Raw genomic sequence first — 26,636 nt, 5'->3', positions numbered from 1 at the left:
TGTATATAACACTGTTCTAGTGGTTTTTGGATATTTTTATTAAAAAAAATCTTACATATTGTGCCTTTAAAGAGAATAAATAAATCATGATAAATGTATTGCTACTGTGTGAATAATATGTAATCATGTAACCAATAAAAAAGTAACTGTAGTCTGATTACAAGTATTTTAAAATGTAATATAATCTAATTAAAGGGAGCGAGAGAGAGAGCGAGAGCGAGGGTCACATCACAGTGGAGTCAGCTGTCTTAACCGTGGCTTGTGTACTGCAAACACATACCAGCTTCATCACTGTGTCTGTCACGCGACTCTGTTCCCCTTTCGGGCTTGAACTGATGATAAAACTAATGACATTATTTACCGTCTTTACATTTATTTTGAAAGATGAAGCTGGCGATTTTGGTAAGGGGTGTTACATTTCTGACGAGTGCTTGCGGTGTTCGGCCAATCACAATGCACTGGATCAGCTGGCCAATCAGAGCAGACTGCGCTTGTCGGAAGGAGGGACTTTGTATAAGGACCTACAATAATGTACAGTATTTGAAAAATAATGTGTTTTTTGAACATTAAAGCACGTCAACATATTCTGTCACACCAAATACACAAAATAATGATCTTTAAAAAAGCATCATATGACCCCTTTAAGAGTAGGCCAATCAATTTTTAAAATCTGATTAGGTAATTTAGAGATTACATGTAATCAGTTATTACCCAGCACTATACATACACACACACATATATATATATATGTAAATGCTTTATATTAACCATTAGCTCCCCTGCTAAAATATTGACATCATCCATCTAAATCTAGATAAAGACTGGCATGGGTGTTCAAGCACAATTCAAATCCCAGAAGTGATTACATATTGAGGCTTATGCACTGACTTTAAAAAAAGTTTAGACTTTACAGATTTGTAAAGAGTTAAAGAAACCTCTAATGGCATGACATCAGTCTGGAAGAGCTCCAATACGCCTCGAGCAGCTGTCGGATCCACTTGTCTGCCCTACCGATCGGATCACGAGTACCAGAGAGTGTCACCTTTCTACAAACGCGACAAAACAAAAGGTGAGTTGATTTGAACTGTATTGTCAGCTGTTTTACTCGCACGGAAAAACAGAACAAAGTTTCCCAGTACGCGCGACTATCATGTGATCACTATTATCAACGCGCTACAATCCCTGCAAACCTTCGCTTACGAATACTATAAACTTTTATGGTATATCTGAACAAGGCGAAGCCGCAGATGCGTGCATGCATTCAGTAGCTGGTGCTCAGCCTCAACAGATGATCAACAGCCACCACACAGACACTTCCAGCTCCTTCTCCACACATCAACTCCAGAAACACCGCGTATGATTCGCACTGATTCGTCCACTCACCTGTACGTAGTTACTTTCGCAGTATTCGGCGACTCTCTCGAGGTTGGTGAAGCTGTCCAGTAAAGCTCCGCGACCCGCTGGAATTTCCTCCTCCAGCAGCATCTGCAGCTCCGCCATCTTTACATCCCTCCACTCGACCGCCTCCCTCGCGCAGCTACAGACAGGAAGTCGAGCGGCTTCACCTCCCGCTGAGTTTTGGGGAAAGCCAGGGAAGCGCGTTTACGAATCCTACTATGGTGAAGGAGCTCGCGTACTAAAGTTAGCGATGTTGCGCAATATTCCGTAACCATACCATATCCTGTAACTATTTCATATACATTTAAATGTGAAAATATATGGACACACACTACTGGTTAAAAGTTTAAAATAATGTGAAATATTATTACAGTTTAAATGTAAAATGTGAATTATTCCTGTGATGGCAAAGCTGACCATTACACCAGTCTGCAGTGTCACATGATCCTTCAGAAATCTATTTACTATGCTGATATGTATCATTATTATTAGTGCTCTATTATTAATAATGGTTCTTATTAAAGTTTTTGCTGCTTAATATTTTTGTAGAAACTGTGATGAAAGTTCAGAAGAATAGTTTGCAACAGATGTCTTTATTGTCACTTTTGAACAAATAAAATAGATGTATAAAATCTTACCTCAAACTTTTGAATGGTAGCGTAGTTTCCACAAAAATATGAAGCAGCATTCTTTTTTTCAGAATTTAAAATAAAACTGTTTCTTGAGTTTCTTAATATGTATCTAAATATAAAATAGTTATTTTAAATCGTAATAATACCTCACAATATGAGAAATTAATATTGATCAAATGCAGCCTTGGTAAGCAAGAGACGACTTTTTTCAAAAACAACAACTTTTATAGCGTGTATGAAAGAGTTCCACAATATATTACTTTTTGTTGTTGTTGTTGTTGTTGTTGTCGTTGTTAATGATTTAACCAGCGATCTAAGCATTACAGTATAATAACAAAATGCTACCTTTAATAAGTTGAACATGAAGCAACAGATAAACAACCTTTATCACTACATATTTCTTCCTCTCAGTTTTCCTGCCAACGATAATGTTTCTTTAATCAAAATGAATTATCACACACAATATACGCCGAAAGAATGCATTACTTTAAAAATACCTCTAGATGCACTTTTTGTCTCGCATTCCTTTGGAAATTGCGCCCTCTGTGTTGTCATCAATTCACACTTTATTCGCCAAGTGTGTGGAGCTCTTGGTAAAAACATACATACATACATAAATGACATTGAGAACAGAAATAACATTTAAATAAGACTAAGGGAAAAATAATAATAATAATATTGTGGTATGCATCTGGAACAGAAGATGTATGTACAGATTTGTGCATTATTTACTGTATATACAGCTGTATAAATAAAAAGATGTATAATTATTTACATAATACTTGAGACAGAGACTATAATTAGTTATTAAGAAATGAATTATAGATGGCAGGTGGTGATTTCTCTGTTAGCTGTTTAAGCTGGAGATGGCATGGGGGAAAACTGTGTTTATCTAGATGTTCTAATGCAGAGATCTGGAACGTCTGCCTGAGGGGAGACATGCAAACAGGTGGTGGTCGGGGTCTGTGATAATGTAACCTGTCCGCTTCTTCACTCTGGAGTTGTACAAGTCCTGAAGGTTGGGCAGGTGCACACCAATTATCCTTTCAGCTGTCCTAACAGTCCGTTGCAGTCTTCTTATATCTTTCATCATCAAGAATGATTTCACTCCTTTAACATCTAGTTAGAAATGACAGTATTAAAAGGCAATTTTGAGCTGTGTTTGTGTATATGTGCTCTTTAGTGATGCGTTTAGTTGTAAAGGGGTATTTGACATGAAACATCAAGTGATCGACAGGAGTGTCCCACATTTATTTGCATTTATTAAAGCAGGCACACACTCTTATTAGCAATCCAAAGCAACTTGCAAACTGCATGTTATACCTGCAGTATGCAATACAATAATTCTGGTAAAAGTACTTTAAACAACATTTTTCTAATTGTTGAATAATTATAATATAGGAAATTATGATCCGCACTCACGAGAACAATCTTCTTTTTTCTTTTCTTTTACATTCATTACTGATGGGAAAAGACACAAACGTTTCGGCTCAAAGCCATACAAAATATGTGATCCTAAATAACTATTGTTTTAGTCACGGGTATATTGTGAGGTGTACTAGTGGATGTGATGTTTTGTGTTGGATATATATATATATATATATATATATATTGTCCAGGGTTTAAGTGGAAATTATTTAATGATTGTGATAATTGAACATTGGCTAATGAATGATGACGTCAATATAATTAGTGATTTGAAAAGTGGGTGGAGGGATTGAATTGCTTTACACACTGAGGAAGGCTTTGAGCCGAAACGTTTGTGTCTTTTCCCATCAGTAATGAATGTAAAATAAAAGAAAAAAGAAGATTGTTCTCGTGAATGCGGATCATAATTTCCTATACTAAGTAACTCAACAGATTGACGCAACAAAATAAAAAGATCAAGTAATGCAAGAGCGCAGTGCAAACGACGTTGTTAAACTGAATAATTATAATATAAATACAGTTCTTATGAATGCATAGATACGAAATATATGTGTTGTAAAAAAAATGTAAAAAAAAGTGAAACAGGAAACTTAACAAAAAAGTTTATTCATATGTTTACACGGTTATTATCTACAGTATACAGTATAACAAGCTCAACAACAAAGTAATATACAAAATGTTTACTTCAAAACATTTAGCACAAAACAATGTTAATTTCTGATTATTGATAAATGTAAATCATGTATTAGTGTCAGGCTGCCAGCTCATTTTTCTCATCATGACGTGGATACTCCTCCACCTCCATCGCCATTAAAAACTCTGACAGTAAAGACAGTGCTTATGTTAGGATGTGGACTATAGAGGAATAAGATGATGTGACAATAGACACATGAAGAGGAAAAGACACACACACACACACACACACATTCTGTGTAGGTCTACTTACCTTCAGTGTAGTCCATGTCTGGTCGTGTAGCAACAAACACCCAGGCTAGACCAACCAGAAGAGCTACGACCAGGTAAGGCCAAACAAAGTAGTTTCGCTTTCACAACGAAACAGCGTCACACACAGCGGCTCACTCGAGTATGCGGAGGCCGGCTTGAGTGAGCGGCGGCAGGCGGGCTTGAGAACGGCGCAGCCGGCGGATTTGACGAAGGAGTGTCCGGCGGGCTTGCGGCAACCACGTGTGACGACGGGTGGTTGAGAGTGTACGCAGGGTGCGAACTACGGGGGAGCTAGGGGGAGCTCGGCTCCCCTTAATAAGACATGGGCTCCCCTGAAAACGTGATTTGTGAAATTTTGGGGGGTCTCAAAAAATATTCACAATGTGTTATTTTGACGTGCAATTTCAGTTTTGTGTAATGTGATCATCGTGGATTATTATGTGTAAAATTGCTAAAATATCGTTCATTCATGCATGACGGCGATTTAAACTTAATTCACTTGAATAAAGATAACTATACATGCTATTCTAGTTTCACCTATCAATTTGTGTCGATAAAGTATAATAGGGTAAATCCTGTATAGTGATTTATCCTATATAGTGCTTGCATAAAGCAAGTAGTGCATACACTTGTAGCTGTTATGTATCTTTGTAAGACATTGTAAGCCCTCAACAAACCCTCCCCCCCCCCCCCGTTCTTGCGCACGAACCAACCCCCCTCTGTTATAAAAAAAAAATCAAGTGGGCTCCCCCGAAGTCCACGGTATAGTTCGAACACTGAGTGTACGCCTAGATTGACAAACTCACCAAAGTGTTTCATTGGCTGTGGGGTAGAGATGTATACGATCACTGGTCATCTGCTGGCTCAGTGACAGGATGAGAGCAGCAAAGTATACTATAGGACAAAAAAGACAGACAGAAGGTTTAATAAAAAAAAACATTTCTGTCTTTGTGTTGTCAGAAGCCGTGTTATTTTAGTATTGAGATTAAAATGAGAAACATTGCCTTAACAACTAGCTGAAATAAATAAAAAGGTTTTTATATGTTTTTTTCTTTCTTTTCTTTTTAATGTTTTTAGTTTTAGTAAACTATAATAACTCTGGTAAGAGGTAAGTGTTGTGTTGATACAGTTTATTGATTTTCACTCACAGAAGGAAGCAAGAGCCGCTGGATCAAGAGTGAGAAATCCTCGAAGAGCCATGGAGGCTTTGGCCAGATTCACCCTGATGTAAAGAGGGTACAGCTAACTCACTCTGAACACGAGTCACATTTTAAACACTCAGATCAAGAAATTATACAACAGTTAGTTTTGAAACATTCACTTATCAGTTGTCTTGCAAGTCAATGATTCGATCTTAGTGCAGGTTTTCCCAAACTGGGGTTTGCAAACACATGGTTGCTCGTGAGTTGATGAAAACGTAATAAATAATGAAAATGTAATGAACACTAATTACTTTAAAATAAAAACAATCAGAATAAAACACTTACTAAAAAAAAAAACTGTATTTGTTTAACTGCATGTCATGTGACCATTAATCGACATCAGGGAGCCATAAACATGCAAATGTGTTGTTAAAATATTGAAATATTAACTTAATATCTTAATGTTAAAGGGGATCGGCTGACAAAATGTATGGGAATCCCTGGTGAAGGACTAATTTATTACACTGGAATCAATAAGTTTGCTCATTGAAATTTTTAATTGCTTGGAGTATGATTATGTATTGTTTGTACTGTTGTTGCTTGTATTGACACTTGTGTTCTTACTCCGTGTCCACACACCTGTCAAAGGCAGACATGGTGCTGATGGCCAGCAGCAGGTAGAGCAGAGACTGTGCTGGGTAAGCCAGACTGTGGTACTGCTGGAGAAGGTTAGGTAGAGTGGTCATCTGCTCTCCAGCTAACACATACACTACAATGATGTTCCACACCGCATATCCTGCCAGAAATCCATGAGAGAACAGTCCAATGATCCTACACAGAAAACAACAACAATTTTAGCACATAAGTCATCAAGCTCCAAAACCACATGATAAGGACATGGCCATGATGAGTACTGGACAAACTCATGAAACCCTGTTATGAAACTGAAACACATTAGAGTTGATAAGAGTTATTAGACCATTTGAGACCATCTCCCAACCAAGCCCACCTGAAGCCGCTGTGGACCCTCATGGCGACATCTCGTGTATTCCACATGGGTCTGACCTCCATGTACTCCTCCATATGGTCACGGGATAAATCCAAACGATCAGTCGCCTGGAAGCGGCCTGGGTCAGAGGTCATACAGCATTTTATTAGTTTTATTTTATTTTCCTATTTTATTGGCTACATTTATATATAATATACTTCACATAATACTGTATATATATATATATATATATATATATACAGGTGCATCTCAATAAATTAGAATGTCGTGGAAAAGTTAATTTATTTCAGTAATTCAACTCAAATTGTGAAACTCGTGTATTAAATAAATTCAAGGCACACAGACTGAAGTATACAGTTTAAGTCTTTGGTTCTTTTAATTGTGATGATTTTGGATCACATTTAATTAATGTATAATGAAAGTATCACTACATGTATATATCTCACAATGAAACTCACGGTTCTTTTCTACAAACACTTTTCCAATCGGATGACTGTGACCCAGAGGGGCTGAGAACAGAGAGCGCTGAGATATGGGTGCGTGCACATCAGTGATGATGTCCTCCTCCTCCACACCGAGCTCATTATGAGGCTGGTTTTCTATCATCTTAGCCTTTCTTCAAAAAGAAGTGGACTTTATTCTCAGCAGAAAAAGTCATATAATCACAACTGCTATGAAACTAAACTACTGCATTTAGATGTATTCACTTTCTTTTCTATTCAACTTTTTTGCCTCTCACCTTTTTCTCTTGCTTTTTTTGGTGACTTCCTCATCATCTGTATGGGGCTCTTGAACATCTCCATTTGAAAGGTCTTGTTGTTCACTCTCATCTTTTAACACAATAAAATCAAAAACAATTCATCTAAAAAGACGAAAATAACATACATAAATTAAATGTGAATAAATTACTGTATTTACCCAAAGTATGTGCCTTCTTTTTCTTCTTCTTCTTCTGTGGTGGATTGTCCGGAGGTTCAGGGGTCAGCGGCTCTCTGTGGCTCTCCAGACCCTCCATTTCTATAGCTGGCTCAGGTCCTGCTGTTGTTTATTGGAAAGAAAAGGACTAACTACAAAATATGTGCTGCAAACACTAAACCTGGGTATTTGAACTATTCTAATTGCTACCTGCAGATGTAGCTGTTACACCAATGGACTACACTTAAATTGCTTTCATAAGAATGTATTTGCCCAGCAGCAAGCACATACAAATGTACAGTATATGATACAGTATCACTCGAGTTTTATATAGTCTGGATAAAAATGCGAACTTGTTAAGATCAAATAAAGAATTTATAAGTATCATTACCTTGAGGTTCCTCAACTTCACTAATCTCCTTCTTGGTTTTCTTTTTCTTGGGTTTGACACTTGGCATTTTGTCTGTGTAAAGGGGCAGAAACAGGACACTCAGCTTAGTCTACAGTTTACACTTGTCCTTTATAGTAATTAGATAAGAAATCCAAGTACAATAGAAATTATTACAGGCTTTGGGGTTACTAAGGCTAAGCCAAATAATATAACTGATTAATTTAAATGTAATTAATTGATAACTTCCTGTTCACATGTTCAGATGTTCAACACGGATAACTGACCACTGGTGTCTTGATGTCGCACATCCGAAAAATCAGGACTGAATGGAAACAAAGAAAATGAGACTCATTTCACTTCTTCCAATTGAAGTCAATATATAGAGTGTTTGTGTGAGCATACAGTGAGCATGCAGCTTTAAATTAGCCTCATGCTGGATATAGCACTTTAGAGAGAGAAGATTATGAGGCCAGTTAGGTAAACAACACTGACTGAACTGCTTCTTCTGCTTGACTTAAGTGCTCACTTTTAACTACTTAGCAAGTCAATGACAGTAAGCAAACTCACAATCAAAAATGTAAATATTGTAAATAGAAATTCATAATTAAGAAATTAATAATACATAAAATGATGAAAAAAGAACAAATATTGTCAGACAGATAGATCTGCTATAATCCTGAGTGGCATAATTTACCGTTTGTTTTCTTCCCATTCTTGCCTGGCTGGAGTCGTGGTGGCGCAGTAGCTGTTGGTGTGAGATGAGGAGAGTCTTGGCTGCGCCGTCAGGCTGTCTAATCCTGGGCTTAATCCTCACAGACGTGCAGCTGCCAAGGAGGGAATTAGTGTGGCATAGATCGGTGAGTGAGGACAGCCTGAGAACCACACACACACACACACACACCATTAACTACAGCTGTTACATCATACACATTTTTCCTGTATGTTCAATTCATTTTTACAATAAAAAGAACATGCACAAAGTGAAACAAATAAGTACACTCAGTGTTACATTTAAAAAAAATATTCAGATTTATTTTGAAAAGGGATCTATTTTCTCAATATATATATATATATACATATATATATATATAGCTACTAGAATGACATGCCAGCATAATATGTATAATAATATATAATATGGAAAGACAATATATGAAATGCTTAATGAATGACAGAAAGAGCAGATTCAGAAATGTCTTTAAGATGTGTGAAGGTGTCTTTGGTATATTATTTTATGCAAAAAAAAAAAAACTAAATTTGTAATTGATTATGAATCAATACATCTATACTCTACCACACCACACACACACACAAAAGTTAATTGGAAAAAGTTTAACAACTCATCTAGAGGAAAAAAAAAATACGAAAATAAAAAGTTTGGAAAAATAACCATATACACTTGCAATCAAAATGATTCAACCCCCTTGACCTGCAAAACATTCTGCTGCCGTGAACAACATTTTATGAAAACAGTTTAACCAAGGCATCAGTAAACTATTTTAGAAAGTTTATTAATACACATTTGAGTGATTCTGATAATGTGAAGTTGATGAAAAAAAATCTAAATTATTCAATACCCCAAAAGTCAAATTTTGCAGAGAACCTTTTATTCTTTATAACCTCTAATAAATGTTGCCTCTAAGTGCACACAAGCTTCTGACACCTCTCTACTGAAATCTTCGCCCATGTGCAAAAGCTTCCAGATCACTGATAAGTCTTTTTTCACGTTGCCACTGCTTTCTTCAAATTCCACCAAATATTTGAATGAGATTTAAATCTAGAGATTGAACACTCAAGAACATTCTACAACTGAACCAAGCTTCAGTAGATTTGGATGTATACTTAAGGATGTTTACCCTGCTAGAAAGTCCATTGATCATCAAGCTTCAGTCTCTGCACTGAATGCATCACAATCTTTGCCAAAACAGCCGGATACTTCAAAGAATCCATGATGTCCTTCATACAGTCCATTCCTGTAACAGAAAGCAGTAAGGTGTCCCAACATGAAGGCCATGTTTGTCTAGTGTTCTTCTTATACTCTCCGTTGAAATGTTTTTTCCTCCTTTCATCTGGTCTTCTTGCAAGTCTTTGGCAGTAAATCAAGTGTTTTCGATCTGATCGAACATTTTATTCCTCTTGATGATATTGTGCTTTTTCTTTAATACCCTCAAAGTTTTTCTAGTACAACACATTTTAAACTTCTGAATAAGGCTACCAGCTGCATCTCTAGGAAGCATCTTTTAGTGACTTGGAAATCTTATTGTAGCCAAATGTAATAAAACATTTTCTTCTCTATAGCTTTTATGCGAGCTCTTTTGACTTGGCCATATTTGCAACTTAACTTAAGCACATGCATGGGCTAAATTTGTATAGAACTCAAAAATATTATATATTGGTATCATACACTTGTGATATGACATTAAACTGTAACAGATGCAGTTTTTGACAGTTCTTGTAAGACATAAATAACACTTACATTTCTTCATTTAGCAGTCACAAAAAATTGCTTCTACGCTAGTGTAAACATACTTCAAATCACCAGAAATAAACCTATAAATCTCATAAGACATCTAGTGAAGACCCTCAATGCCTAAATATGTGTTTATAGTATACTGTATGTACTATGTACTAGTATGGACCATGATAATCCAAACGATTGCTGGTGACAAGGCAATCCTACAAACAGGATTTTACTTAGGGGTTCACATGAAAGTTCATTTTCCCTAAACGTCACACAAAGGCATTCGTTTTTTCAAAATTCAGTTCTTTTACATTAATTATATCCATTCAAACAAGTCCCTTGTTTGTTCTTACACTCTTAAAAATGCTGGGTTGTTTCAACCCAACTTTGGGTCAAATATGGACTAACCCAACCGTGTACTAGTATGGACCATGATAATCCAAACGATTGCTGGTGACAAGGCAATCCTACAAACAGGATTTTACTTAGGGGTTCACATGAAAGTTCATTTTCCCTAAACGTCACACAAAGGCATTCGTTTTTTCAAAATTCAGTTCTTTTACATTAATTATATCCATTCAAACAAGTCCCTTGTTTGTTCTTACACTCTTAAAAATGCTGGGTTGTTTCAACCCAACTTTGGGTCAAATATGGACTGACCCAACTTTTGGGTTACATTTTTTACATTAAATTTTTAACCCAAAAGTTGGGTTAGTCCATATTTGACCCAAAGTTGGGTTGAAACAACCCAGCATTTTTTAGAGTGTATGCATGTCTGTCTGTCATAGATGATCAGGAGCAAACCAGCTGGCAGGAATCCACTGTGGTTCTTCTTGAGCATGTTGTATAGCCGTGAACAGATCCATGCATGAATCTTGCAGGTCATCGTTCACAATCACGCAGTCAAAGTACTGACGATACTTGGCTTCCATGGTCCTGCTTGCTTCCTCAATCGCCTCAAAGTCTTTATCCTGAACAGACCAGTGGGACAATGTTACATGTCATAACCAGAATTCATGAACACACTCTTTTCTTTCAGTTCATAGCTGTTTATCAATCTATTATCAGAAACAAAGGTACCACAAGAAATATCAAATGCATATCTTACATGAAAACATCTCTTAATGTAGCTATTGGCAAGAAAATGTGGGTCTTTTCTTGTTTGTCTCATGCGTGCTGGGGACGGGGGCCGCACAAATATGATGTAGGGCTTCAGCTTCTTGGTTCTGACTGAATGAATGCACTGGAATAAACAGATATGTGCAGGTGCATCACTGTTTGCAACCTAACTAATGATAAAAACACAAGTGTGGTTTTAATAATCATTAATGACACTTACATGAGGTTCAAGGTCAATAACACATATTTTTCCATTGTCCAAAACATCTTTGACTGAGTCTAAGCTGGTGCCGTACATGTGTCCATTATGCTCTCCATACTCAAGAAATCTGGATATTGTTAAAAACACAAAAAACAATCCAAAATAAGCTGAATCACAAGAACAGATCATCAGTTATATATATGTTTTTTTTTTTATATTTAAACATAAACAAAAAGATTACTTGTGATTAACCACCATGTACGCAAACACGTCCTTGGTCACAAAGTGATATTCCCGCCCATTCTTTTCACCCATTTTTTGGGACCTTGTTGTGTCTGGAGCAAAACAAGAGACATGCTGTAACATCAGATTGTTTTGTTAAATAATGTTAGACGCTGTTAACAATTTCAGACGTTTGTTAACTTCAAACACACACAGTCACTCTTTAAGATCTAGCCGTCCAAACACAATTTCAGTGCCTTGTTTGAAATACTTATTACTCTTTGTGCTTCTACATCATGTAGAAAGTTTCAGTGATATAAGAGGTTAGGGCTGGATTTTTTATTTGATTTTTTTACAATATTCCAAAAAACTAGCTTACAGCACCTTTAAGTCAGAGATTAAAGGGATCATATGGACAACATACAAGATATTGGTCCCTGGTACGTATTAGGGTTGATTTTGATTAGCCTCCTGCGTAGTTCGTTTACACCAACTCCTGACGGACCTGTGGAAATATGGAAAAGTATTGAGGCTTTAATGGGACATATTTAAATCAGCCAGTGAGACACATGATTGTTAGTTATTGTCAGTTCATGCAAGGATATGATAACCCTGCACATAGAGGACCATACCAATGAGCACAATGAGACGGGGGGGATCGTCTATGTGGCGCTGGTAGTGGAGCACCTCTTCACAAATGGTGGCTGAGGTGCTATGGCAGCTGCTGACCCCACAGGAATAACATGACGGCTTTCGTTTGCTGTATGATTTCCTCCTCCACACACGCAGACTGTATCGGAACCCCACTGATTCAAACAATTAAACAATTCACTTTTCATATACGTGTATGCGTTCATATGAGCCGAAATTGAAATTGATCATTTACATTCATCATTCAGATTTCATACCTATATATAATCCCTGCATGTGTTCATTCTCACCCTCCTCTGACACTGGACAAAACAAAGAGTGGGTCAATGTAAAGACCATTGGCAAACGTTTTAATAACAAATCTTTAAATCAGCAAATCTATATAAAATCTAAATTATTCTCTCATTCAGTGAAATGCTCTTTCCCCAGAAAAGACTTACCTACCGAACTCAAAATCTTCTTCATCTGTAAAAACAAATAAATGAATTCAACATTGTGCTAAAATTGTTCATACAACCCCATTCTATTACTATGGAAGCCTGTTTCAGCAACGGAATAAAACAATTAAAAAGGCAATTGTCACTTTTTTATCTCACAATTCTGACTTTTATGAGTTTATATCTTGCAATTCAGAGTTTCTTTCTCAGATCTGTGAGAGATAAATGCAAAATTACAAGACATGTACTCAAATTTCTGAGAAAAAAAGTCAGAACGGAGAGATGTTAACTCAAAAGTGCTAAATAAAAACTCAGAATGGCAATAAATAAAGTCAGAATTTTAAGATTACAAGTCATTATATATATTTTTTTAATCTGTGGCAGAAATGGACTTTCCTATATTACCACACAGAATAATAAGTTAAATAAATGAAGACATGGATTCTGTGGGATAATCACCTGTTTCAATGCATTTGTTCTCATCCATTATCTCCTCTTCTCCTTTAGAACAAAGAGAGTTACACTCACCCAGCACTACACAACTAATATTTCATCCATTATCTATTTACTTCATGCACACCCATTACAATCAATTCCTAATAGACAAAACAAGTCATAATAGACAAAAACAAGTAAACATAAACAGAAAAATCACAGGGAAAGACAAAAAAAGATACATACCAATATCTGCTGCGCTCACTTTGGATATCAAAGCAAAGAAAATGACAAAGAATTAGACTAGTAATTAATAAATATTAAATATTAATAATATTAATGCAACATGGTGGGTAATCATATGAACAGACTGCAATTAGTACATCATAAGTGGTCATAGCATTCTTTAATTCTATTTATTTTTTCTGGGTTAAGCTTATTATTACAAATTACATTTTTAGATGACTTTTTAATTAAGAATGACTCTCTCTGACCTTTTTTTAAATGATGTTTAAAACATCATGTCATGGGCTGCAGGATTGTCGTCAAGTCTTATATAGTTTTAACTGCTCCATCCTTCAATAATAGCCTCTACGCAAAACCTGCATTACACTGAGCAATCTGTGCTGAATTGTGCCCGAAATGTTTCAGGGACTTGTTTGACAGGGACCTTGCAAACTTCAGACGCTTGTTTCTAATTCCTCAGAAGGATATGCAGAAGAACCTGGTGTTTAGAAATAATAGTATCTATCCTTCTTTCACCTTAATGGTTGAGCACAAGGTGGACAGGACTAGTCAATCAGTCATGAAGGAAGGACCATGCCAAGAACAGCTCACTTTCAAGCTTCTTTAAAGTAATTAGATCAGGATGGAGAGAGGACAGGGTTAAGAGGCTTATGATGCCAACTAACATCTTAAAGAGTGCAGAGAAGTTCATACATCTATGTGTGTATGTGTGTGCTATAACATACAGGGTCTGATGCAGGTGTGAGCTTGATAAGGTTGGGACCACCATAACTCTCTTTGCTTACTGCAAAACAAGGAAATAAACATCAGTCTTGGTCAAAAATGGATCAATGGCATAATTCTGAAAAAATTTAAAACTTAGCATAATTCAAAACTGACTATCTGAATTGGTTAGTGGAGGGTATGAGGCCACAACACAATGAGGCACTGTGGAGTTTCCTGGCCTGCCACCATCGGATGTCCCTCTGGTCTACAATCTCCAGCAAGTCACCTTTACTGAAAGGCATGCCTGCATCTGGGCAGGGGATCGCAGGGTCTTGCAGAGGACTGTAATCCACCATGGCTCTCATATATAGCTAATAGGAGAGAGAGAGACAATTAACAATAACTTTTTCTTTGTTTACTTTTTTAATAAGTCATTCTTTTAATGCAGCAAGCGAACTCACTATATAGTATTTATTAAATATATAGACCAATTTGGTGTTTGCAAACAGTGATGATGTTTTTTTGTGGGCGGATTCTATCTGGTGGCAGAAAATGACAGTTTTAAAGTAGCAGTCTACAGAAGCCATGGAATAAAAGAATGAAAAAGGTAACTTTGGGTTTGTATTTCAAAATTCGGACTTTTTTCTCGCAATTCCGAGATTATATCTCACAATTCTGATAAGGAAAATCAACTCGTCATTCTCTCTTTTCCCCTCAGCTCAGAATCATGAGTTTATAATCCCACACTTTTCCCTCTCAGAATTGACAAACTTGCAATTGTTGAGTTAAATTGAGTTATAAAGTCCGAAGTAGGATATTTAAACTTGCATTTGCGAGAAAAAAAGTCAGAATTGTGAGATAAAATAGGTAAATGTTATAGGTTTAAATAGCTTTTTCATGCTGTAACTGTAGGCTAATAGAATATGTCCCCTATGAACTGCATATGTGAATATTATGTAGACCTACTGTTTAAATCAAATTTATGCTTTAACAGTAGGGTAATCATAGCAGGTTTCATCCATAGTCTGTTTGTTTAAACATCTGCGTTTAGCTTCAAATGGCGTCTTTGACGACAGTATTTTATAAAAATTATTTGCATTCCGATACTGACATCCAAAGGCACAACAATACATATTTTCTCTTATTCCGTGGATTTTACCCATTTGCCTCCTCTTGTTCCCAGTGTTTTTCTGCCACCACAATGCACGTGCAGCTGCAAGTGACGTAACTGTGACGTCTACTCCAAATTGGTCTGTAGTATTTATACAATATATAGTATTTATTAAATGTATTCATTTATTAAATATATTTGTAGAATATTATAAATATATTTATTAAATACAGTGCACTTACGGCTGGTTGGCTGTTGGCAGGTTGTGGTGAATTAGGGATCACTTTAAAAAGAATATTTCCCTGAGATTGTACCTATAAAAGTGTGCACACTGCATGAATAGATATGGTCATTATAAGAGTATAGGGAATGGTTTGAAAGTCTAAGATATTATGTAACTGGAAGAGAGTGGGGAACGTTATAAGAAACACAAAAAGAGGTTTTAATCTTGACTTTACCAGCATCTGAATGACTCGCTCGGGCTGCAGTCCCCGCACTTTCTGTCCATTCACTTCCACCAGCTTGTCGCCAGGATGAAGAAGTCCTAAAAGACACACACACACACACACACATTAGAGAATACTACTGTTAGTCTAATACTTTCAAACAACATCAAAATTATCACGTTGTGGTGTTAATGGCTCAAAAACACACACTTCACCTTTAAAGTCAGCATTAAATTAAAACTCACCATATCCAATTTCTAAATGTGATACTGATCTTATTTTGAACAATTCATCCATGCATGTTTTAACCTCATAATTCTTAAAATATCATAATCTTCCATTGAAAGGATTGGTGACGTATGATGGACTTCTCCAATCATTTAGTCTGCTTAAACCCCACCCCTTTCTTAAAATTGACATCCAGTCAACAACGGATGGATAGAACCAAGTTCCTCCATACATTTTTTCTTTTTTTGATAACCTGTTTCACTTGGGTGTACTGTACATTACAATTCTGAAGAAATGATCTGATGCTACTTCCGTTTCATCACCACTTTAACTTTTTGCATCAGTTTAATTACATGATTAAACCTATCAGAACACTTAATAAGTATGAGCTCAAAGAACAAAAAGTATATCAAAAAGTTTACTTACTAAAAAGTAAAAAAAGGTTACTTACCACTGCGATCTGCCAGTCCTCCATGTATCACCCTTGCAATAAAGATGTTCCCCGTTCTTTCATTCTTCCTAATAGTTACCCCCTAAAATTGTGAAAACACACAAGAATGGTCAATCAGTTGGTTGTCAATGACAACAGGCATCACATGGTGATTCCCACAGAAGATCTTACTCCTGCACATGAGTGGAGGAAGGCTGTGGGTGCAGTGGAGATCATGTTATGATGAAATATTAGGAGGATGGACATTGCGGTAATGAGATTGCAGAATACAGTCATCTCAAACAGAAACATGCCTGACTTGACCTAAACTAAAAGTGTGACAGAGGTCAAAGAGGAACTTAGAGTTTGGGAAAGACACATAGGGTTGATGAATGGGTTGATGAATGAGCCTCAGATGAAGAATGCAGCATTTTTATTTGAAGGCACAAGCACCAATCAATGAATTGTTCCATGGATCTTGATTGTGGATGGGATGAAGAGGAGATACAAATAAGAAAAAGATCAAGTAATTGCCTTTTTGTAGTGTAGTTCCATTGTAGTGAACAACATCACAGCATTCGGTAAAGTCAAAACCAGCAATTTCAGCAAAGAGTAAAGTGAGGAGAGAGAAGTGGGAACACAGTCACTCTTATTTCCTCATCTTCGACTTTTTCTTCTTGCTAGGGAGGCACAGTATTGTATTACAGTCATCGTTACGAGTGGAGGTCGTCAAACTGTTTGATAGGGAAGTCTGTCCATTTTTACTTCCTGGTATTACAGACCTGTTTCTGGTCTGGCATGATGAAGACTTGCATGAGTTGCACTGTGGTGCTACATGAGAAAAATCCATGTTACAGCTTAAAGAAGAGGAGGAAAACAATGATGTGGTTGAAGATGAAGATGATGAGATGGAGGATGAGACATGAGGAGTGTTGCTGAAAGATTTCTTGGCTGGCGCAATCGGCTGGCCAGGCAAGTTGGGCACACTTGCCATTTTTGAGATGTGTTGGGATCTGGAAGTCATTCCTGGAGATTTGCTAGCAATAATAAGACCCTGCAGTTTGTCCACCACTTCCACCAACAGACTCAATGCCTGGGCGTTTTCCTCTACACTGTCTGTCATTCTCTCAGTTACCTCTACCATCTTCTGCCTGAGATCTCGAGCGTCACTGGTGCTCTGGTCCATACTGCTGGCAACGGTATAGACGGTTGACCTCAGCTCATCCAGGCTGTTTTGCTTTGTGAACACCAGAGCTGGATGAGAGCGGGTGGCATCTATGGAGTGGTGCCGCTGAAGCAGAGGGCTGGAGGGGGCTGTCTGGGAATGGAGGCCACATCCAGGTGGGCAGCATGAACACGGGTATGCTAGAGATGAGGTGTTGCAAGCTGTGCATGTATGGTGTTGATCTTCGACTAGGGTTTCGACACCATCTGCACAGTTCTCTTCAATTATAATAGACAAAACAGGATAGATTAATTTGGTTTCAGAATTAAACACTGTAAGACAGTGTTTGGCCTTGTCAAGCCAAACAGTAGATGTCTTTGGGACATGATGAGCCTTACCCATAATCACAGAGTCATAAACAGCCGGAGCTGAGAGGTTCAGACCTCCTCCTGAGAGATGGGCAGTTTGGCAGCACAGGTTACATCTACCAGTGGACTGATACCTGGGCAGTGAGTGCGGCTGTCCTGAGGGTATGGAGGACAGCAGACCGGTGGAGGATGACAGGCCGCCTGCAGACCCCAGGAGACTCTGCTCTTCTGAGCCAAAACGTCTGGCTAAAGCCAGTTTCTCCACTGTGAGTCTCCTAAGGCTGTTCCAGTAACTGGGCCTTCCCTCTTTGACACACTTATAAGTGAGAAAACAGGATGAGCATGCTAACCAACAAACATTAGACCAAGAAAAAGCTTGGGTATCTTGCAATATGGTAAAATAAGAGTCAAGTAAAATCACATTCTGTTGCAAGGACAAAATGATCTGTGTCTCTATTGGGATGGAAACGGATGTGGGCTCTCCCTGAAGAGGATTATTTTGTGACAACAACCTTCTGGATGTACATTATCCTGCTTTTTATGCTTCTATCTACCACAGAGGTAAATAACTGGACTAAAATAGTTAAAGCTTCAGGAGAGAAAAACTGTTCCTATTAAGTGGCTTTGAGCCAAGATGAACAAACATGATGCAAATCTTAATAAGTTCTTTAATGTGACCATCCGTTTCAAATGTGAAATTAATCATTTTCAATTAATAACGTTAAAACTTTTTTCATATTGGTTTCATAGACTCACCATAGCATTGAAATTTTATGTGTGTGACCCTGGACCACAAAATCAGTCATAAGGGTTTATACATCATATGAAAGCTGAATAAATAAGCTTTCCATTGATGTATGGTTTGTTAGGATAGGACAATATTTGGCCAAGATACAACTATTTGAATATCTGGAATCTGAGGGTGCAAAAAAAAATCGCCTTTAAATTTGTCCAAATGAAGTTCTTAGCAATGCATATTACTAATCAAAAATTACGTTTTGATATATTTACGGTAGGAAATTTACAAAATATCTTCATGGAACATGATCTTTACTTAATATCCTAATGATTTTTGGCATAAAAGAAAAATCGATAATTTTGATCCATCCCAAATTTTTTTTTTTGGATATTGCTAAAAATATACCCAAGTGAATAAAGACTGGTTTTGTGCTCCAGGGTCACATATGTTCATTAAAACATGGCTTTATCTTTGTGTTTGTTGGAAAATCAGTCAAACAAATATATATTTTTCTATTATTTGGTAGAAGTCATCATTTTCTCCCTTATGAACTTGGTATTCGATTTCGGCCACATCTTTCTCAGACATGCCTGTCGACATACTTTTATTTTAAGGTGTCCTTGTTACACTATCATTATACATTTAAGTACTGAGTAATATTAATTAACAACATGTACTTACTATAGGGTTAGGATTATGGTTTGGTTTAGGGTTAGTTGCATGTAATTATTTATAGTTTTTGTTACGTATAACAGAGGCTGTAAAATAAAGTGTTATACTTTTCATTTCACTGTAATATCCATCTAGAAATAAGCAGCATTGTAGATTATAAAACAGGACCGTGATCATTAGAATGAATAAAGTGAAGTGCAAAATCAGTGGTAGGATTGGTGGGATTTGTATTTACATACTAAAATAAGACTCAACATCTGATTTCAATAGGTTTTAAAACCTGTTATTACGTAACCATACAGCTCTTACCATAGATCAGAAAAAAAATATTTAATGCCATATACCCTTTACATGATATTGTACTGTAGCGCAACAAGGGACATTTAAGTGGGATTACAGATAAGCTGTTCACTAACATATCTGAAATTGCAGTGCTATTTATAATGTGATGCTCACCAGAGGCTGTTTATTCTTCATGAGGCAAACAATCCTCATAGCCTCCTCATTGTCAGGCAGTTTGTCAGGAAGGGGCGGCAGCACTGGACCATAGTCCCTCTGGGCCACAGAATCATAAGCAGAAAGCAAAGCCTGGAGAGAAATACATAATAAATGGTAATAAAACAAATAATAAAACAAGACTGACATAACTTTTATTTACATATATGTACCATAATGAAATGATCATACTAGCAAATTAGACTCTAACCTGCATATGAGGGCATTTCAGTAAAATATAAAGTTCTTGTGCATCAGAGGAAGGAGCAGCCAGTCCTCGCACACTGGCTATAATCTGTGGGAGAGTAGAAGACAGACAATGAAAAGAAAATAGAGGCTGATAGGATTACTTCACCCGGAAATTAAAATATTTTCATCCTTTACTCACTCTTACTGTATGTATGACTTTAGAAGCCTTATAATATACTATAGTGCTCAAATAATCATTTACTCAACCTCATGTATGGCTTTAGAAGACTTGGAATATACTTACAATGAATTATACACTGTAAAACCAAACGAGTTAAGGTAACTCAAACCATTTGCATTAAATTAAATAAGTTCACTGTACTTGTAACTATTGTTTTGTTTTTAAAAAATGCTTTAAATGATTTTGCAAGTGCACAAAAAGAGGGCTCTCTTAATATTATATTAAACTATAAATACATTAAAATACTTTGTGGGGCTGAAACTTAACTAAACTTCACAAAACAATCCAAATCAGTAACAGTTATCCAATAGGTGGTACCAGCAATAGCACAAGCACACATCCATGCGCTAATGTAATTATAGAGACTATCACTGTAATGTAGTGAGTAGTCATTGCTTTTTAAATAAAGCAACATAGTGTAGCTAAACCTGTAACCTTGTCCATTTGGAAGAACTGGATTTTGGCTATTGAATCTACTGCTGTTACTTTTGTTGTTATTATTACTACTATTACTACAAATCCTGCCTATCTGTGTACTTATTTGATTTTTATGTTGTTTTACCTTAGACATTTTTCTAAGTCCTGAGGTGTGTTGGGTCGGGTGAGGATTTGGGGGTAGTAGTTGTCAAACATCTTTTTTTTCCTTTATTGCAATATGTTTTTGTATACTTTACCAAAATAATAAAAACACTGAATTACAAAAATAAAAAAATAAAAATAAAGCAACATACTATATAGTCATAATGTGCAAAAATAACACTTAACTTTAATATTTAGTGTCCTTTAATAGTCTGAAGCGAGGCATGCTGGGAAAATGAAATCTGCTGAAACTCAATCAGTTCCAGTTCTGCTTAATGTAATCAGTGAGTTCATGTAACTTTATTCTATTAAATACAATGCATTTTCAGTAGTATCTGAGTAACATGAACATGTTTCATTGATTACATTTGACTGTTGTATGTCATTATATTATATATGACATGAGAGTTTCATATGGTTGATGACTGAGTCCTTCAAAGCAAAGTCAGTAATAAAATGCATTGACTGACCTCCTGAGATAGTCTTGAGGAACAAGACAGGTACGGGCTTGGGGAATCTCTACTGTGCTGCACCAGACACTCATATACCTATAGGAAATAACAAATCCTTTATCTGCAAGACAGCTGCAAACTTTTTTCCACACTCAGTCCAATGTCCTGCCCTGGGATAATGTCAAAACTGGATAGTCATGGGTGAAAGTACTGAATGAGCATGTCTTACCCTGAGAAGAGAGCAAAGCCAAGGAGCACTGAGGAGACCGTACAGAAGATCAGCACCATTAGTATCTCTGTCTATGGAGAGTCTCACTTCCTCAACCACTTCTGCCAAGATCTGAGCCAAACCTACATCTGTGAAAGAGAACAAGACTCAAATTACTGTAGTATTTGATTTGCAGCTATACCATTGTGCATGTCAAGGGCACAACATCCCTGTTCTATGTATTTGCAAAGACGCACCATTGTCATCTTGTCCAGGTTGTGTCACTGGCTCCTCCTCCATTGATTGCCGCATGATAAACCTCTCTATTCAGATCACTGCAGTCCCATAAAACAAATCCATGTCGAGAGTACAAGGGCACAATCTACATTTCTGCTGCAGAATTATAAATCATAAATTATGAGTGCAAAAACGGCAGAACCACTGCAAGTTTAGTTGACTACAATGTTTTAAAGAACAAGAATGTTTGCTTTAAAAAAAAACCTTCTAGATTATAATAGCTTTAAAGGGTTAGTTCACCCAAAAATGAAAATGCTGTCATTAATTACTCACCCTCGTGTTGTTCGAAACCCGTAAAACCTTCGTTCATCTTTGGAACACAATTTAAGATATTTTTGATGAAATATGAGGGCTCTCTGACCCTCCCATAGACAGCAAGGTAACTACCACGTTCAGGGTCAAGAAAAGTACCAAGATGATCGACAAAGTAGTCCGTGTGACATCAGTGGTTCAACTGTAAGAGTACTTTGTCGATCATCTTGGTACTTTTCTGGACCTTGAACGTGATAGTTACCTTGCTGTCTATGGGAGGGTCAGAGAGCCCTTAGATTTCATCAAAAATATCTTAAATTGTGTTCATAAGATGAACGGAGGTCTTACAGGTTTCGAACAACACGAGGGTGAGTAAATAATGACAGAATTTTCATTTTTGGGTGAACTAACCCTTTAACTAGTCATTTTGATTCTGTATTCCTAACATCTTCAAGTGCCTCTAATTGGAAAATTACCCATGTATAAAAATATTAGAAAAAGAATTATAATAACCTAATGAGAAGGAAGCAGTATTATAAAATAATGTTGGAATAAATAATTTACCTGCTATAAAACAAACCAATGTCAAAAATAAAACCATAATTTGCATTTCTGCTGCAGAATCATAAATCATGAATTATGAGTGCAAAACTGACAGGAACGTTACACATTTAGCTGATTACTTGTTTTAAAGAACAAATTATAATAGCTTTAACTTGTCATTTGTATTAATTATTCCTAACACTTTTAAAATGACTAATTTATAACATATTTCAAAAATATATTTATTTGTATTTAAGACAAAAAAAAAATACACCTGCTCAAAAACAAACCTAGTCAATTTATAACTTTGAACCTGGAGATATAACCAATATGATGGTCAGTCAGTGTCATTTATTGCAAAGATCATCTACAACTACACAATTAATGCACGTCAAATTGAAGTAATCTGGAAATTGTTCAATTCATTTTAAGAATGAAATTACACATCGATTGTGATCTCTGAACTCGTTATGAAAGCAGGTCAAGAGTCCGTCATATGAAGATTAGATTATGATGCCGCACTTACCTCCTTACACTCCTGCCACTGTCTTCCTCCAAACCACACTGATGCTTCTTCATCCTACGTTTAGACCAGGTAGCTGTGGAAGCATCTTGTCAGTTGAGCTTTATATTAAGGTGATCTTCTGCTTCTGACCTGCCAACATGCATGTGATTTTACTATAAAATGTCTCTGGACACTCAGATTGTAATCCTTTTCTATCCCATTTAATCCAGCGAGGGGCCGGCCTCTCTCTGTGAGCAATTCCATAGGACCGCCTGCCACTCAAAGCTTCTTACCTCCTCCTGCTTTTAGAGCTCAATAGACACACTCACACTTACACAATATGGCCAACCAACTTTACAGATAAAATGGAAAATATGACACATAAAACCAAAAGACTCAGCCAAAGCTAAAGACAAAGCTAAAAATATATCACAATGCCAGAGACTTAACAACTTAACAATTGCAATCAAATGAATAGATAGGGGAAAACATATTTAAAGGAGCAATGTGCATTTTTTAAAAGGAATAATTTATCCAAAACTGAGTATTTGCTGAAAATGTACTCACCCTCAGGCCATCCAAGATGAAGATGAGTTTATTTCTTCATCTGAACAGATCTGAAGAAATTTAGCATTACATCACTTGCTCACTAATGGATCCTCTGCAGTGAATGGGTGCCGTCAGAATGAGAGCAGAAACAAATGATAAAAACATCACAAAGGTCTTGTGAAGTGAAAAGTTCTATGTTTGTAATAAACAAATCAATCATTAAGGCGTTTTTAACTTCAAATTACTGCTTCCAGCTAAAATACGAGTCTAGCTTTAATATTGCTTTCTTCTGAAAAAGTCATCTTGTCTGAATCAGGAGAGAAATATGCACAAATCAAGATATGTTTACAAGCAAAAACACTTCAAAACAGTTCTAAACAAATATGTTGGTGTATTTTGATGTGAGAGGACAACAGGGGATGGACTTTTTCATTGGAAGAAGCGTTATTATGGACTTATATTTTGGTCAGAAGTGACAGTTTAAAGTTAAAAATGTCTTAATAATAAATTTGTTTCTTTCAAACAAACAGATTTTCACTTCACAAGATGTTAGTTGATGGACTGGAGTCATGTAGAATACATACTGGATTATTGTGATGTTTTTATCATTTGTTTGTGCTCTCATTCTGACGGCACCCATTCACTGCAGTGGATCCAGTGGTAAGCAAGTGATGTACTGCTAAATTTCTCCAGATCTGTTTAGATGAAAAAAAATACAAAATTCTCATCTAGATTCTGGATGACCTGAGGGTGAGTAAATATTCAGCAAATTTTCATTTTTGGGTGAACTATTCGTTTAACTGTAATAATGTCAGAGCTAAAATCCAGGACACCGCATTGCTGATAGTCACGGGTGTTACTTGACCAATGCTAATGGTCTTAAATTGAACCTCATTAATTCTTTCTATTATCTATATTATTATCAATTCATAACTATATAAGCAACGTGACAGAGAAGAAAACCACAACATAAATTTGATCTTGCAGGTATGGAATGTTTATTGAAGTAGTGAAAGTAGTATGCCAGAAAACGGTTTACAAAAGCGGTTTATTCATTCCTTTTTTCATGACTTCAATTGCACAAATTGTTGTCAAACTGTGTTTGACAAATTCATTTTCAAGGTGATGGTCACATTTACAGAAGATCAACAATGAGAGTACAAGTAGTTTATCAAAACCAGTAACCTTCTGAAAAATTAAAAATAAAAAACAATAAAATCAGCCTTTGTATTTAACAGAAAAGGTGCTGTTGTTTTTATGATCATCGTAAGCAATACTTCAGTAACCAGTCTAGCCAATGACAATGACCTAACAAATTTATGATTTTCAAAGATTTTTGAGAATTTTGCGCAAATTATTGTGTAAAGTTATTGTTTGTTTAATTTCTTATTAGTAAGTCATATACTGTATATAAACATTATTGAGCCATCCTGCTCTCTAGATTTTGGCAATCAGTCATTAAAAACCCACATCTGCCAACCAGATCTCACAACAAGCCTGTGTGACATCAGCAAAACTCTTTCAGTGCATGTTCAAATGTACAAAAGATGCATTCAGAGGAAAACACACACACACACACACACACACACACACATATACAGTACTTTTTCACAAGTTATTGATCGGCTTGATATAAGTGAAATAAGTTAATTCATGAATAAAGGCATTTGTGAAACAAGCTAAATGTAAAGGTTACCGCTAGTTTTGCCAGTGCAAAATACTACATGCTGAGGTTCTTTAGGGGCCCTGCCATTGAAATTATTATTCCCTTATTGCATAGTGTTGAATGCCACATTTTCAGTAAACGGCAAAAATACATAAAAAATATGACTTTAGTCTTAAGTGAAGTGACATGTGACATGTGGCCAAGTAATACTTGGAATTAGCATTTAAATGTGTGTGCACTCACCCGGAGCAGTGGGCAGCCATTTTTGCTGTGGCGCCCGGGGAGCAGTTGGGGGTTCGGTGCCTTGCTCAAGGGCACCTCAGTCGTGGTATTGAAGGTGGAAGAGAGCGCTGTACATACACTCCCCCCACCTACAATCCCTGCCGGTACGAGACTCGAACCCGCAACCTTTTGGGTTACGAGTCCGACTCTCTAACCATTAGGCCACGACTTCCCCCGGAAGTGTATTAGTTCTAAAAATATCTTAAATTCATTCTGGTACAGTCTAATAAGACTAGATAATATAATTACAACTAAATCAAATTTCATATAGTGAAAAGCTTCATGTCAGCATGCTGTCATGCTGAAATGGAAACCTCATTTGTGACCCTGGTCTTAAGTCGCTGGGGTATATTTGTAGCAATAGCCAAAATACATTGTATGGGTCAAAATGATAGGATATTAAGTAAAGATCATGTTCCATGAAGATATTTTGTAAATTTCCTACTGTAAATATATTAAAACTTAATTTTTGATTAGTAATATGCATTGCTAAGAACTTCATTTGGACAACTTTAAAGGCGATTTTCTCAATATTCCCAGATTTTCAAATAGTTGTATCTCAGCCAAATATTGTCCTATCCTAACAAACCATACATCAATGGAAAGCTTATTTGTTCAGCGTTCAGGTTATGTATGAATCAATTTATTGACCAAAAAAATTGACCCTTATGACTGGTTTTGTGGTCCAGGGTCATATATTCTCTCAGAATATCCATGGTGTTATAATCAGATGGATTATACAGTTACTTTTTAAAAATACATCACGATATATTATTTGACTTCAATTAGGAACTACATTATTTGTTCACTATTGCAAGTCACCTTTACATGAAGGGGGTTTAATAACACCATTAAGTCACAAATCTCTATTTGCAGTTTAT

General features: G+C 36.4%; 3 protein-coding genes and 1 pseudogene across 6 annotated transcripts in view; all 4 read right to left on the bottom strand.

The window, feature by feature from the left end:
• Positions 1-1,585, bottom strand: part of LOC107592995 (abl interactor 2-like) — a 50,750-nt gene extending 49,165 nt beyond the window's left edge. For all 3 annotated transcript variants that reach the window (XM_016282577.1, XM_016282578.1, XM_016282579.1), the window contains exon 1: positions 1,384-1,585. In XM_016282577.1, the coding sequence (XP_016138063.1) occupies positions 1,384-1,500 (117 nt within the window). In that variant the 5' untranslated portion in view covers positions 1,501-1,585. The remainder of the gene's footprint in view (positions 1-1,383) is intronic.
• A 2,491-nt stretch (positions 1,586-4,076) lies between these two features.
• LOC107593016 (transmembrane protein 237A-like) lies at positions 4,077-9,874 on the bottom strand (annotated as a pseudogene).
• A 1,177-nt stretch (positions 9,875-11,051) lies between these two features.
• mpp4a (MAGUK p55 scaffold protein 4a) lies at positions 11,052-23,459 on the bottom strand. 2 transcript variants are annotated; one of them, XM_016282574.1, is made up of 21 exons: positions 23,280-23,459; positions 21,919-22,054; positions 21,683-21,810; positions 21,472-21,549; positions 20,204-20,287; positions 19,954-20,085; positions 16,575-16,656; positions 15,908-15,993; positions 15,692-15,763; positions 14,513-14,709; positions 14,359-14,417; positions 13,634-13,651; positions 13,412-13,453; positions 12,960-12,980; positions 12,773-12,817; positions 12,497-12,670; positions 12,289-12,369; positions 11,884-11,977; positions 11,661-11,769; positions 11,430-11,564; positions 11,052-11,292 (listed from the first exon to the last, which is right to left on the bottom strand). In XM_016282574.1, exons 2-21 carry the CDS (start codon positions 21,971-21,973, stop codon positions 11,104-11,106), a joined length of 1,881 nt encoding a protein of 626 aa, XP_016138060.1. In that variant the 5' UTR covers positions 21,974-22,054; positions 23,280-23,459; the 3' UTR covers positions 11,052-11,103. The 2 variants fall into 2 exon arrangements, with proteins under 2 accessions (XP_016138060.1, XP_016138061.1); XM_016282575.1 differs by having other exon boundaries at positions 21,919-21,996.
• On the bottom strand, positions 17,093-18,821 carry LOC107592994 (uncharacterized serine-rich protein C215.13-like). Its single transcript, XM_016282576.1, has 2 exons — positions 18,117-18,821; positions 17,093-17,996 (listed from the first exon to the last, which is right to left on the bottom strand). The coding sequence occupies exons 1-2, from the start codon at positions 18,118-18,120 to the stop codon at positions 17,203-17,205; spliced, it is 798 nt and encodes a 265-aa protein (XP_016138062.1). The 5' UTR covers positions 18,121-18,821; the 3' UTR covers positions 17,093-17,202.
• Positions 23,460-26,636: the final 3,177 nt, after the last annotated feature.

Source organism: Sinocyclocheilus grahami, unplaced genomic scaffold, assembly GCF_001515645.1.
Source record: "Sinocyclocheilus grahami isolate Dianchi unplaced genomic scaffold, SAMN03320097.WGS_v1.1 scaffold162.1, whole genome shotgun sequence".
Lineage (NCBI taxonomy): Eukaryota > Metazoa > Chordata > Actinopteri > Cypriniformes > Cyprinidae > Sinocyclocheilus > Sinocyclocheilus grahami.
This window is presented reverse-complemented; position numbering and strand designations above follow the sequence as displayed.

Bases quoted from the DNA above. Each gene is read 5' to 3' on its own strand.
- mpp4a (XM_016282574.1), bottom strand. From the start codon at position 21,973: ATGCGGCAATCAATGGAGGAGGAGCCAGTGACACAACCTGGACAAGAT. The intron at 21,550-21,682 runs GTAAGACATGCT...TATTTCCTATAG, and splicing joins GGCTTTGCTCTCTTCTCAGG to GTATATGAGTGTCTGGTGCA. The intron at 20,288-21,471 runs GTCAGTCAATGC...ACTCTCCCACAG, and splicing joins CCTCAAGACTATCTCAGGAG to ATTATAGCCAGTGTGCGAGG.